Here is a 13,493-nt window from a genome sequence, read left to right as displayed (position 1 = left end):
AACTTCTAGTTGTAGTTTCATACATTTGTTCTAGTTCATGAAAGAAATTTCTAATATTTGTAATAATGAAAATTGCCCACCACAAGGTTCACTGTTTTATACATTACCATATTGTAATCTCCAACTTTCCTTCTGTTGACATATGTGACTCTAAATTTCCCCTTTCCACCACATTCACACACTATTCAGCTCTGTTAGTTATTCTCCCAATAACATGCCACTGTCACCTCTGTCCATTTTTGAACACTTCAGTTCAACCTAGTTAAAAATTCTGCTCATAATAAGCAAGCACTCCCAATTCATTAGCCTTGCTCTATATCCTGGTAATCTATGTTTTATGTGTATGAGTTTACATATTATAATTCATATCAGTGAGACAATACAATATTTGCCCTTTACAGTCTGACTTATTCCACTCAATATTATGCCCTCAAGGATTCTTCATCAACCCACTTTTTAGACAGTTTTGTTCACACACCATACATTGTGTCCCAAGTAAACAATTGATGGTTCCCTGTACAATCACTTATTTATGCCTTCACCACAGTCACCACTATTTACATAAGGTCATTTTAATTTTCTCCACAAAGAAAGATGAAGAGTTGAAGAAGGTAGAGAGACAAAGGAACAAGAAAAAGAAAGAAAAAATGATGAGAGCTGAAAAGCAACAAAAAGGAAAGATAGAATTAAAATAGAGTATAAGTGTCAGCTCACCAATGCCAAGAGTTCCATATCCATCCGTAATATCCCCAGCTTATCAGTGTTTAAATTTGCTATATTGGCTTTGTTACATTAAAGGAAGCATAATACAAGGTTTCTGCTAATTATAGTCTCTAGTTTGCATTGATTGTATTTCCCCAATTACTCTCTATTTTTAACACTTTGCAAGGTTGACATTCATTTGTTCTCCCTCATGTAAAAACATTTTGCAAATTTTATCACAATTTTTGAGCACTCTAGGTTTCACTTAAGTTATACAGTACCAGTCTTTATTTAACCTCTTTCTTCTCATGTCCCACAAGCTCCTAACCTTCCTCTTTCAAACATTTTCAAAGCAAATTTTGTTCAGTGTACTTACATTGTGCTGTCATCACCATTAATGTTGTTCCAAAGCTCTCATTCCTGTCTTTTCCTGTCTGTAGTGCTAACTTTAGTAGTTACTGTAGAGCATGTATCTTGTTCAAAAACTCTCTAATTGTCTGTTTGTTAGACAATATTTTAAAATCTTCCTCATATTTCAAGGACCATATAGCCAGATAAAGTATTCTTGGTTAACATTTTTTCTCTTTCATTATCTTAAATATATTACACCATTTCCATCAGGCCTCCTGGATTTCTGCTGAGATATCCACACATAATCTTTTCAAGTTTCCCTTGTATGTGTGGATTGCTTTTATCTTGCTTTTATCAGAATTCTCTGTCTTTGACATTTGATAATCTGATTATTAAGAGTCTTGTAAGTCTATTCAAATCTATTCTGTTTGGGGTACTCTGCACTTTTTGGATCTGTAATTTTATGTCTTTCATGAGAGATGGGAAATTTTCATTGATCATTTCCTCTATTATTGCTTCTTCCCCTTTTCCTTTCTCTTCTCCTCTGGGACACCCATGACACATACATTCATGTGTGTTATGTTGTCATTCAACTGCCTGAGACTTTTCTCATATTTTTCCATTCTTTTCCCTATCTGTTCTTTTGACTGTAGGATTTTGTGTGCCTTGTTCTCGAGTTCCTGAATGTCTTCTTCTGCCTTTTGAGATCTGCTGTTATATGTGTCCATTGTGTTTCTGATCTCTTGTGTTGTGCCTATCATTTCCACAGTTTCTGCAGGTGTTTTTTCAAACTTCCAATTTCTAACTTATTTTTGCCCAGTGTTTTCTTTACATTCTTCATCTCTCTTGCTATATCTTCCCTAAACTCATTGACTTGGTTTTTGAATTGATCTAGCATATCTATTTGAAAATATTTAATTAATAGTTTCTTTAAAGTGAAACAATATCTCAACTGTATTTCAGTTGAGGTGTCAGTTTATTCCACTGACTGGATGATATTTTTGTTTTTACTAGTGCATTTTTTTTGTTGTAAAGTCACCTGGTTCCTTTTGTTACCCCAATCAGATTTTCCCAGACCAGAATTTGTTCAGGTCTCAGAATGGGGCTATATATGGTGTCAAGGTTTTCTGTGGGTATATCCTAGAAGACTGATAGAATTTTAATGGACTCTAGCCATTTTGCTTTTCCTAACCTGCCCAGTTGGTGGCACCTCTCAGCCTGTCATTCCCAATAGGTGTAAAGAGGTGTGGCCCCATTAATTCTCAGCCTAAGTCTTTTTCTTGTTTGTTTTGACAGTTTTCCCCCAGGCCTTGGGTTCTGAGTTCTAAAGGGAAGGCAGACACTAGTGCTGGGCCCCTCCTCCTTCCTGTTAGGGAGGATACACCACTTAGGGTGTTATGTGCTGTACTTGGATTACTCCTTTGTCTCTCTGACTTTGTTAACTCCACCCCTGTCTGGGTCAGAGTGCTGTGAACTGAAAATGAATGTGGCCTTCTTCACTGAGTCACTCAGGTTGAGAGAGACAAAAATGGAAAGAAAGTCCCTTTTCAGAGCCAGTCCATGACCACCACCCCAGTTTTGCCCATCAGCCAGAGATAGCACCTGGTCTTCTGGATCCCCTTTCCCAAGACACAGGAATTTTCTGGCTAAGATCAGTCATCTGTAAAAGACTCTGTATTTTAGTTTTATTTTTTTCCTTCAGCCCTACCTCCTCTCCACTGAGAGTGGCCTCAGAGTACTTTGCTGCTTGTTAAGGGTTTGTCTATGTTTGTAGCTTGTATTTAGCAGTCCACATTTGTTAATTAAAACCCCAATTAGAGCTAAGCTATATTCACTTAATCCTGGAATGCTTCCTTCTCCCACAGCAAGGTCTTGCAGCTCAGCCTGCAATGGGTGTGGGGACTCCTGGCATAGTTACACAGTTTTTAATTACAGTTTTATGCTGTGCTGCAGTCTCAGCCATTCCACCCATTCCTGGTTGGTGTATGATGTGTGGACAGTCATGGTTGTCCCCCAGAAGTTGTTTCAGATTATTTAGTAGTTGTTCCTAATGTATATTAGTTGCTTTGGGAGACTAACTAAATTCCACACCTCTCTATGCCATCATCTTTTCCCTCCTAAATGACATTTTTAAGATGAAAAAATCTAGGTTATATTTTGGAAGTTTCTCCCATATTATTTCTTCAAATTTGTATTTTTCTGTTATTCACTCTATTCTTTCCTTTGAAACTTCTTTTACTGGTTTCAATCACTGAAGAAAACTTTGGTAACTCATAGTTTCTTTTTCTACTTTTCATCTCTTTCTCACTTTTTTATACACTCTAAATTCTACAGTACTGTGTCCCAGTTGCCAGTCACCTGACAACTATAGTCAGTCAAGGTCTATGAGTTTGTTCTGCATATTCAAATTTTATAATTTATTTCAGTTATTCTATTCATGGTTTTCCAGTTTTCTATTTTTTGTCATATCTATCTGTACTTGACTTTTTATGCCTTTTATATTTCATAATGTTTGGCTCTTTTTACCCATAATACTCTTTATTTCATTGAGGAGGTTAAATATACTTATTTTTTATTAATTTTGAGATGCATCTATTAGTTCCACATTTTCCTGATTGAATTTGTGTACGATCTTTTGATTCTGGGCTCTTTTTAAGTTAATACATTTCTTGATGTGAACCATAATTTCAATATGCCATTTTAAATTGAGTTGAAGGATTTTTATCTCTGCTTCCAGGGTTAACTCTTGTTTCCTTCAACCAGATTCAAAGAACTTTCACCCCAGAACTAGGACTTCAATAAACATGCAAGGATAGATTTAAAATTCTCAGCTCTCACACTGAAATCTCTAGCTCATACCAGACTAAAAGACCTCAAGACTTAGGTCTTCACCTCAATTTCTGAGGCACATCACCTGTGAGAACAAATGCATTTCTCCACATTCATGCAAATTTTTCACTGTCTGATGTGAATGCATTGAATACAAACCCCTCATCTCACCCTCATCGACATATACAACAATTAGCGTGTCTAGAACCCAGCAACTATTTCTTCTTGGGAAAGTAGACTATTAAAATTTCACCCACCAAACCAGGAATTAAGAAGGGAAAATATCAGTTATATGGATAGTCTTCTGGATAAGGAGACACTGTTTCTGAAAATATCACTGGGAAGTCCAGCAGGACCTGATTCAAGTTCCTTTGGAGAGCTCTTTCCCCCACCTTAGAACACTTGATCACAACCATCCTCATAAGTTTCAGCATATTATTAATTCCCACAAACTTTGTCTCTATATCCTCTAATACTGAAATGACCTCACCAGTGCCTATGACCAGAATGAAACCATGCTGGAACATGAGTGATGTGATCATCACTCCTATCAAGAAGGAGAGAATAAAGACCCTGATGTCTGTTTATGCTGTCTAATTGTTTCTGGTGTTACATATGCTCTGCTGTCCATAGACTCAGGGATCAATAATGGCCCCTCAGAGGAGGTAAGCTTAAGTGTGGGAGGCCATAAATTTATGTGGTACCCACAAAATGTAGAACATCCTGCCTTGACCATTGACTCATTTGTGTTTGCATGTGTGTGTGTGTGCATGATGGACACATCTTTCAATTCTGTGCCAAATAATTGCCAAAAGCCCTTTATTTTTTCCTCAAGGGTCATAGAAACCTTTAGGTGTTGCCCCTGGCATAGAAGTTTTTGTGGTGGGAAGCATATCAAGTGCTTTCCAGCAATTGTTGTCTTGTTTGATGTTAGAAAAGAGAAAGGTTTCCCACATAACCCCATGCTCCAATAAATGCACACATATTAGAAGATATGATTTGTAGGGTAGAAAAGGGCCAGCACAAAATGCAGATCCATGGTTTTAGCATGGTTTATAAGAGATGAGTTGTAGACCATGTAGGCAAATTTTAGGTATTCAAAATGTATCTTCATTTCTGCATTGATCTTATGTTATTGATTTGCAGTTTTGGAATTTGGGATGAGAGTTGCTTCCTCAGGCAGGGACACATTGACTTGTGGGTGTTTCTGGTCAAATGAATGCTATGCAAACCTACATCTGCCATAGAGGGCAGATTGTGTGGCTACCCTGAAATGTAGCTGTGTTAAGTTGCCCTGCTCTATGTTGAATTTGGAGGACATGATATCCGGATGTCCTGAGCTAAACCCTGACTGGCATGAGCGCTTCATGATACAGTGTTATTCTGATGCAATAAACAACAGGTCATTGAATGGGCCTAGTTTATTAAAAAGTGTTAGGACTAAACTTGCTTGGGTAGGAGGTGATCCCAGATGCCTTGCTATACATGAACTTCAATGAAATCATAGCATCTCAGGGTGAGGAGGATGGACTTCAAATATATTTTTCAACTTTTGTTTTTCACCAGGTCAGAGGACCTCAGATGCAGAGCCCCAGGACAGAAAATTTTCCAGATGCCACAATTGTCTGAGAGAAGGGGTAGAGGCTTAACAAGAAGAGGTCATTAGAGCTATTTGAGCTGCCTCTCCAGTTCAAAACAATATCATATACACAGATATGCATGCATATATATGCTGGAGGCTGCAGGTTCCATTTCAGCTCTGCCTTCCCCACACCTTGCACACATTAAGGCTTTGGCTGCAATGTGTGGCAATACATCTGAGATGCTACCATTGATTTTTATTTTCCTCCTCCTAAAGATTCCCCTTTCTACGTGTAATTTAGATTACCTCAGCTGCATTTTGAAAAATGGAACCCAGTGCATTTAAGTGTGGAGAACTGACTACTGTTTGTTTTTTCCCCTTCATACATTTTTACCAAATACTGAATATTTTAAGCCCATCAAGGGCATCTATTTCCAGAAGTAAGTGCCTTTTCCATTTATTTTCTGCTTGATTATTATGATGAATGCTTCTTAGCTAATCTGTAGGTGGCTCAATCCACACACTCTCCACAACTTGCCCTCCCTTTCCCATCTGCATCACCCACATCCCACAATGTCTGTAATTGATTTTGTCTTATCCCACTGGAATTTTTTTGTTCAAAGGGGAATGAGAGTATTCCACTTTTTTCTTTTAGTTCCCATGACTTCCTCTTTTCCAGTGCTGGAATTTAAGTGACCCAGCCTTCTCCACCACACCCACTGTCCTTTCCTCTCTTCCTGCCTCAGATTCCATAAGCATTGGATAAAACAATATCCTTCAGGAACACAATCTACTGGCACTAGGAGTGTGCTAAGATGTTGCAGTAAAGTTTCTCTTCCCCAGTCATGAGACTGCTAATACTTCTTTCCTCAAGTGAACAATGACTAAAATTCCTATATAGATGCTACAGGTGTCTAAGTCCCACTTTTGCCTGGACAGACTTCTTACTGTAGATTTCTGGTTACTCTTTGAAATGTCTCCATATAACAGCCTGCCAGGGATCCACATGCCTGCTGGAGCTTCAGGTCAGACCAGGAATAAGAGGTGAATAATCTCTGATGTATTTTCCATTCCAATTTTATTTTGATTAATTTGGATATTTAAATCAACTCTTTTAAAATTTCTGCTAGTGATAGTTCTGTATCTGATGGTCTAATACATAAATGAAGTAAAATATCAGGGGATTACAGCAGATAGTTTCTGATTGTATGAGAAGATGAGATTTCATTGAAGAAAATGACTATTTTTTTGATAGTGCTAGAGGCACATGTTTTGCTAGTGGCTGTGTACATTTATGACTGTGGATGGTGGGGTTTGATATTTGGGTCCTCATCCTGCTGTAGGAGATTGGACCTATCTTTTATTCCTTTCCATTTCCAGATGTCTCTGTAATATTTTCCATTCTTTGACACTCCTCCAATATTTCCCTGCTAATTACCCTTCCATAATTTTCTAAAATATATTTGCATCATCATCAATGTCTGATGCACACACATGTCCATGAAAATTGTACCTGATTGCTGTCTGTCAGCATGTGTCAGGTCTGCAGGAGTGGAGGGTGGTTGATTCAGGAATGTTCCGGTCTGAATTTCCTGGGGCAGAAGACTAGTTTGACTCACATGTCCCAGCTTGATTTAAGGACCCTCTAAGGTGGAGGGAAAGAGTTGACATACAGTCATAGGAGAAGAAGTTATATGCTGTTCTTCCAGTCCTCTGCTCTCCACTCAAACCACCTCAGGGAAATGTATACCTGGGAAGATTTGCTCTTCTTAGGTAGATAGAAACACTTTCTGACACTTTGCCCACACTTGCAATTTCATAAGGCTTTCATATCTTGCCTGACATATGCACTAGTCTCAGAAGGCAGCATGCCCAGGGCTCACAAGACATTATGTGATCCAGAAAATCTTTTAGAGTCCTTTATAATCAAAAGAAAAAATAAATTTTTGGTCAAAGAGAATGTTTTAATCATAAAATTATCATATTTCCCTTTATACGAACTCAGTCATAAAACAGAATGTTTAATGTTTATTATTGCAGGAAGAGGCTCACAAAAGCAAGTGTCTTGGTTTCTGAAAGTCTTAATGATGCCCTGATCATATTCTTTACTTTTCTGTGCACAAATTTGAGTAAATAATGTGTGTGAGGTCATTTTCTCCCCAGTCCTCTTAACCTGGTTTTATTATTAAACAAGATGCCATAAATATGTTTTCTATACATAAATTTCTACAATGATCAACTTGATGCCTGCATAATATTATAGTCTTAAGGTCCTAACTCTGCAAATAAATTCACAACTCCCCCTATGACATGGTACAGCACCCTCCAGATGAATTAGTCTTCCTGGCAACATGGGGGATAGATTCTGGCAATCAGCCTGACCCTGGCATCAAGGGATTGAATATGCCTTTTTGACCAAAAGGAGAAAAGGAGAGTCCCAAAGAAGGTTTCAGTGGCTAAGGGAATTCAAATAGATTCAAGAGGCTGTCCTGGAGGTTACTCCTATGCAAGCTTCACCTACATATGCCAAATGACCAAAGTGTGGTGACCCCAAGTCAACAGTAGTCCTGAAAACCTTAAAGAATACATGAATCCCTATCCAAGACTTTTATAAAAGTTTCACCCACTAAGTTTATTCTTCAGAAACTTGAATCCTGCATAGAACTCCTATGCCAGTTATGTCACAAAACCCAGTGGCAATAGCCTCTTCAAGAATATCAACTAGATGTTTTCCCTTTTCTCATAAAATTGAAACCCCTTTTCAACAAGAACAGGTTAGGGTGGTCATTGCCAAGATATTCCAGAGTATTGGGGAAGTGATTAAATAGAGGAAGGAGTAGCAACAGGCAAGATGGAGTTTGGCAGGAGATTATGAATATTGAATCTCTCTATATTTTTCTTTTTCTTAGTTGATAGGGTATTAGAATGGCTAGAAGGAAAGAATTGAAATGGTGGAAATGTAACCCATAGCATCATCTGAAATTTGTTTTATAGCTACTTTTTAAATTGTAATTGGAAAGCTATCACATTTTGTATATATGTTATATGTCACATTAAGGAAATAATTGATAGTCTAGTACTGTAGCTCATAAAATATTTAGAAATTTCCTATGTAAATACTTGTTAAATCATACTTTGAAAGATATTACTTTTTTATGCATGCTATATTTCACAGTAAGGAAATAATTGAAACTGCAGAAGTGTAACCCATAATATTCTTTGAAATTTGCTCTCTGCTTGTTAAATTGCACTTGGGAAGTTATCAGTTCTATGCTTATATGCTATATTATACAATGAAAAAATATGATTAAAAAATAAACTACATTATCAGTTGTTTACTGTAAGTATATATATTAGTCAAGGATGTCCAAAATAACAGAACCACCCAGGGGTATATATGTATACTATGTAAACATGAGATTTATTATAGGAATTAGTTCTTATGACTTCATTGATGGGGAAGTCAGAATTCCATGAAGCAGTGTTCCAGTTTGTTAATGCTGCTGTTATGCAAAATACCAGAAATGGATTGGCTTTTATAAAGGGGGTTTATTTTGTTACAAAGTTACAGTCTTAAGGCCATAAAGTGTCCAAGGTTAAGCATCAACAATAGTGTACCTTCACTGAAGGGTGACTGATGTCATCCAAAAACCTCTGTTAGCTGGGAAGCAGGTGGCTGGCATCTGCTTGTTCCCAGGTTGTGTTTCAAAATGGCATTCTCCAAAATGTCAGTGTCAGTTTCCAATGGCAATCTTCAAAATATCTGTCAGCTGCATCTCTTCTAAACTGTCACTCTCAGTTGCTCTGAGGTCCCTCTGTGAGCTCCTAATATGGCTCCAGTGATTTAATTCAGACCCACCCTGAATGGGTTGGGTAACACACCCATGGAAATTATCCAAAGGTCTTGCCCAAAGTTGATTCAGTCACATCTCCATGGAAACTTCCAACCAAAGGATTCCAACCTAACCAACTCTAATATATCTGCCCACACAAGACTGCATCAAAGAACATGGAGTTTTGGGGGACATTATTTATTCAAACTGGCATAGGCAGGCTGCATGCTGCAACTCCAGTGAAGGTTTCCAATGATTTCCTCAGGTTGGCTGAAGTAGTAATGGAAATTTTTCTTTCTGACCCCTAAAATCATAAAGGGAGAACTGAGCATCATCACCTGGCCAAGCTGACACATAAACCTAAACATCACAATGACAAACATAAATTTAAATCTTATCTTAATCAACTTTGCTTTCTTTTCATTCCCAGGTATTTGTTTAGCATTCAACACTAAAAAGTCCTAGCATAATTATTCTAAAGTCTTTGTATGTATTTAAAACTTCTTTAAATGTGCTTGGTCTTTGTCACTGCTGTGGTAGAAAACAAGTTCACTGAAATGTGTAGTTTTAAAAAACTGGCCATTTTAAATAAAATTAGGATATACAAGGAAGAGTGGTTGAATTCTGACTAGGTAAGGGAGTTTTTCAAAGAGCAACAAATAAAAACAACCACTGGTGGAATATAAGTAGAATTGACTCTTTCACATGAGACTTTTTAATGGAGTTACCATTTTAGTCTACCTAAGACCCAAATACTACAGGTCAGCCAACCATGGTAAGGTTGTGTCAGCACTCTATACCATCTTCAATCCTTTATTAAATCTCTCATCTACAGTCTGAGGAACAGTGAAGTCAAAGGAAACAGAAGAAAATAGCTGAGGCATATAGAGATCTAAAATTTAAATATAAGAAGAAATTGCATGGATTATTCCTTGTGTCAAAACTATCTGAATTCCTGTATGTGAAGAATGCAATGTAAATCAACCAATATTATACACACTTTAAGTACATTGTTTCCTACAGTGAAAAATTTATCTATCAAATTAATTTCCTTAGATGCCATTATCATCAAAAAAATCATGAGATTTTTAAATCTATGCATCCAAAATCCATACTACAGAATCTGCCACATAAAATCATTAAATAGTGATTATGCTCTTATTGTATATTGATAATATTGTAGAAAGTTTCTTCATAACATAGGAAGCTAGTACAATGACAATAAAACAAGAGGGTTTCAAATACAAATAAGTATGTTGTCCATTGTTTGGTCAATCAAGCACTGATTTGATTGTTACTGTGAGGATATTCCATGGACTTAAGTCATCAGTAAGCTGATTGCAACTTTCAGATTACATCTAAAATCAAAAAGGGGAGAGACTTCTGCAATGAGAGGCATTTAATCCTATCAGTTGAAGTATTTAAAAGGAGGTGATGACTTCAGCAGTCAGAAGAGAGGATTTCATTTTACTTCAGCCAGGCAGCCTCTCCCAGGGAATTCATCATAAACCTTTATTGGAGGTGCCAGCTTCCAGCCTGCCTTATAGAATTTGGACTCATGCATCTCCACAGTTCTGTTAGACACTTTTATAAAATCACATATTTACAGATATCTCCTTTTGGTTTTGTTTCCCTTTGGAACCTGACAGATACAATCATCTTTCTGAACATCGCTTGATAACTAGAATAATTTATGGTAAGGGATGAAGCTCTCTTACAAGATTCCAGTGAGCTTTATTCTTCTGAATAGGATACAGAAAATCATGAGAGAGTGTCACTCCCACCCTCTAATGAGAACAAACATAATAAACTACAAATTATATTGTTTTTTCTGTATTAGAGTTGTGGTTTTAGAGAAAAATCATGCATGAAATACAGGATTTCCCTATACTACATATTATTAAGAACTTGCATTGGTGTGGAATATTTGCTACAATTAATGATAATACATTTGTATAATTGTACTATTAATTATACTTCACGGTAGTTCTACAGAGTTTTCAAATCTTTTATTGTTATCATACAGCTATTTCTCTTTTTAATCATATTCACATTATATATACATATATATATATATATATATATATAACAGTGCTGTTAATTGCCTTAATAATGTGCTAACATCATCACCTTCTGTTACAAAAACACATCACTCAAAATAGCATCCTTGGGCATTTTAAGCCTTAAATTCCCATTCCATGTCCCATGTCATATCCCATGGTAGCCTACCTATACTCTGGATTCCAACTCTATGTGTATGCTTATTTTAATTGTTCCAAATCAGTAAGGTTATACAATATTTGTCCTTTTATTGCTGGCTTATTTAACTCAACATGACATCTTCAAGTTTCATCCATGTTATTGCATATATATAAGGACATCATTCATTTTAACAGCTCTATAATAATGCATTGTATGATGGGATACTTGGGTTGCTTCCATTGTTTGACAATGGTGAATAACATGCTATAAATATCAGTATGTAAATATCACAGTCATCAGAGAATGATGAATGCAAAGAAACAAATGAAATAAAGTACAGAAATTGACAATGGTCACAGAGTAATAAGAGACTCTTGGCCACTTTCAGCCTTGGAGCACAGAGAAAAAGAAGTTGACAATGCTGTATGTAAGAAGTAATGAGCTGAGTTTCAAATGGATTTTCCAAGGTCTAGAAAGGGTTGTTATGATGGTTTTGAGTCCAGAGAAGAACCTCAATTACAAAGAAGTATGCCCTTACCATCAACACACTTCATTAAAGCCTTCACTAAAAATGAAAGATTAGGAATTAATCATGAGTGCTGAGAAAGACATGCTAAGATGTATGCTTAGAGATACTGCTAGAGAATGAGGGGGGTAGAAGAAAATAGAAAAAACACTCCCAGGCACCTCATAGGGTAGGAAGTAATAACAACTTATTGCAGAAAGGACAGCTGAGCCTTGAGAAAAATCATCCTCTCCCTGCTGAATCCAGGAAGGAACACAGAAAGAGAACTGAAAGAAATGGGCTTAGGCATTCTAGCCCTTAATTGAATACACTATTGCAGTTCTCTAAGTCTGGGGGCAGAGCAAAGGAATACATAGTGATGTATAGAAAATTGTTGGTGGTACTAGAAGGCAGTGATAATTCCATAGTCTCTTTGCCAGCAAGACTCTAAAGCAGAAAATACTCTAGTTTACTTTAGAAAGAGAATTATTGTACCTTAAAAAACAAAGGGATCTCCAGAGTCTCCATCATGCTCAAATCCCAAGCATTGATAGATCCTCACCCTACTTGCAAAAATCATTTGCAGCCAGTGGTGACCTGAATATAACTAAAGAAATAAAATCTGGATACAATGTGACTATTTAACAATCAAATCAGAACAACCAACACAAGGGGTCTTACAGAAGAAGAGATCAGCCATTAACAAAACACAAATATCATTTTTGACACTAACTACTATTAATTTGCATACAATCTCTGGCTTGCCAGTATATATACATACATACATGTATATGTATATGCATACACACATATTGGAAGTATATATGACACAAAAGAAGAAAACATTAGGTAACCAATCATTGAGAAAGGAAACAGTGAATACAAACACAACCAGGCATTGCTGAGGTATTGGAATTATCAACAAGAAGTATAAACTAATTCATGTAAACATGTTAAATAATGTAAATGAAAAGTAGGTGAGCAATCAGAAACAAAGTGTGAATTAGCAAGGAGAAAGAAACACTTAAATGGATATGTTAGAAAAATATGCTATAAAATGAGTTATTTCATTGGACTAATCAGTTGGCTGCACATAGAATATGAAAATCAAATTAGTGAATGTATTAGGGTTCTCTAGAGAAACAGAATCAACAAGAGATATCTGTAAATATAAGACTTTATAAAATTGCCTCATGCAACTGTGGGAATTCATGAGTCCAAATTCCATAGGGCAGGCAGCAAACTGGCAATTCTGATGAAAAGGTTCAATGAACTCCTCAGGAAACACTTCACTGGGTAGCCAAATATGAAGTGAAGGTCCTCTTCTTTTATTCCTTAAAATTTTTCAACTGATTGGATTAAATCCAGCTGAATGAATTCTCTCATTGCAGAAGGCATGCCCTTCATTGATGCAATCAGACACAGTGGCAGTCAATTGACTGGTGATATAAAAACCAGCCATCTTCTTTATTAACCAGACACAAATGTC

General features: G+C 36.6%; 1 protein-coding gene across 1 annotated transcript in view; it reads left to right on the top strand.

Annotated features, from left to right (window-relative positions):
* LOC119520845 (zinc finger protein 596-like) overlaps nucleotides 1-5,529 on the top strand; it is a 146,736-nt gene extending 141,207 nt beyond the window's left edge. The window contains exon 6 of the mRNA XM_037818734.1: nucleotides 5,449-5,529. Within this exon, the coding sequence (XP_037674662.1) occupies nucleotides 5,449-5,511 (63 nt within the window). The 3' untranslated portion in view covers nucleotides 5,512-5,529. The remainder of the gene's footprint in view (nucleotides 1-5,448) is intronic.
* Nucleotides 5,530-13,493: the final 7,964 nt, after the last annotated feature.

Source organism: Choloepus didactylus, chromosome 26, assembly GCF_015220235.1.
Source record: "Choloepus didactylus isolate mChoDid1 chromosome 26, mChoDid1.pri, whole genome shotgun sequence".
Classification (NCBI taxonomy): Eukaryota; Metazoa; Chordata; class Mammalia; order Pilosa; family Megalonychidae; genus Choloepus; species Choloepus didactylus.
This window is presented reverse-complemented; position numbering and strand designations above follow the sequence as displayed.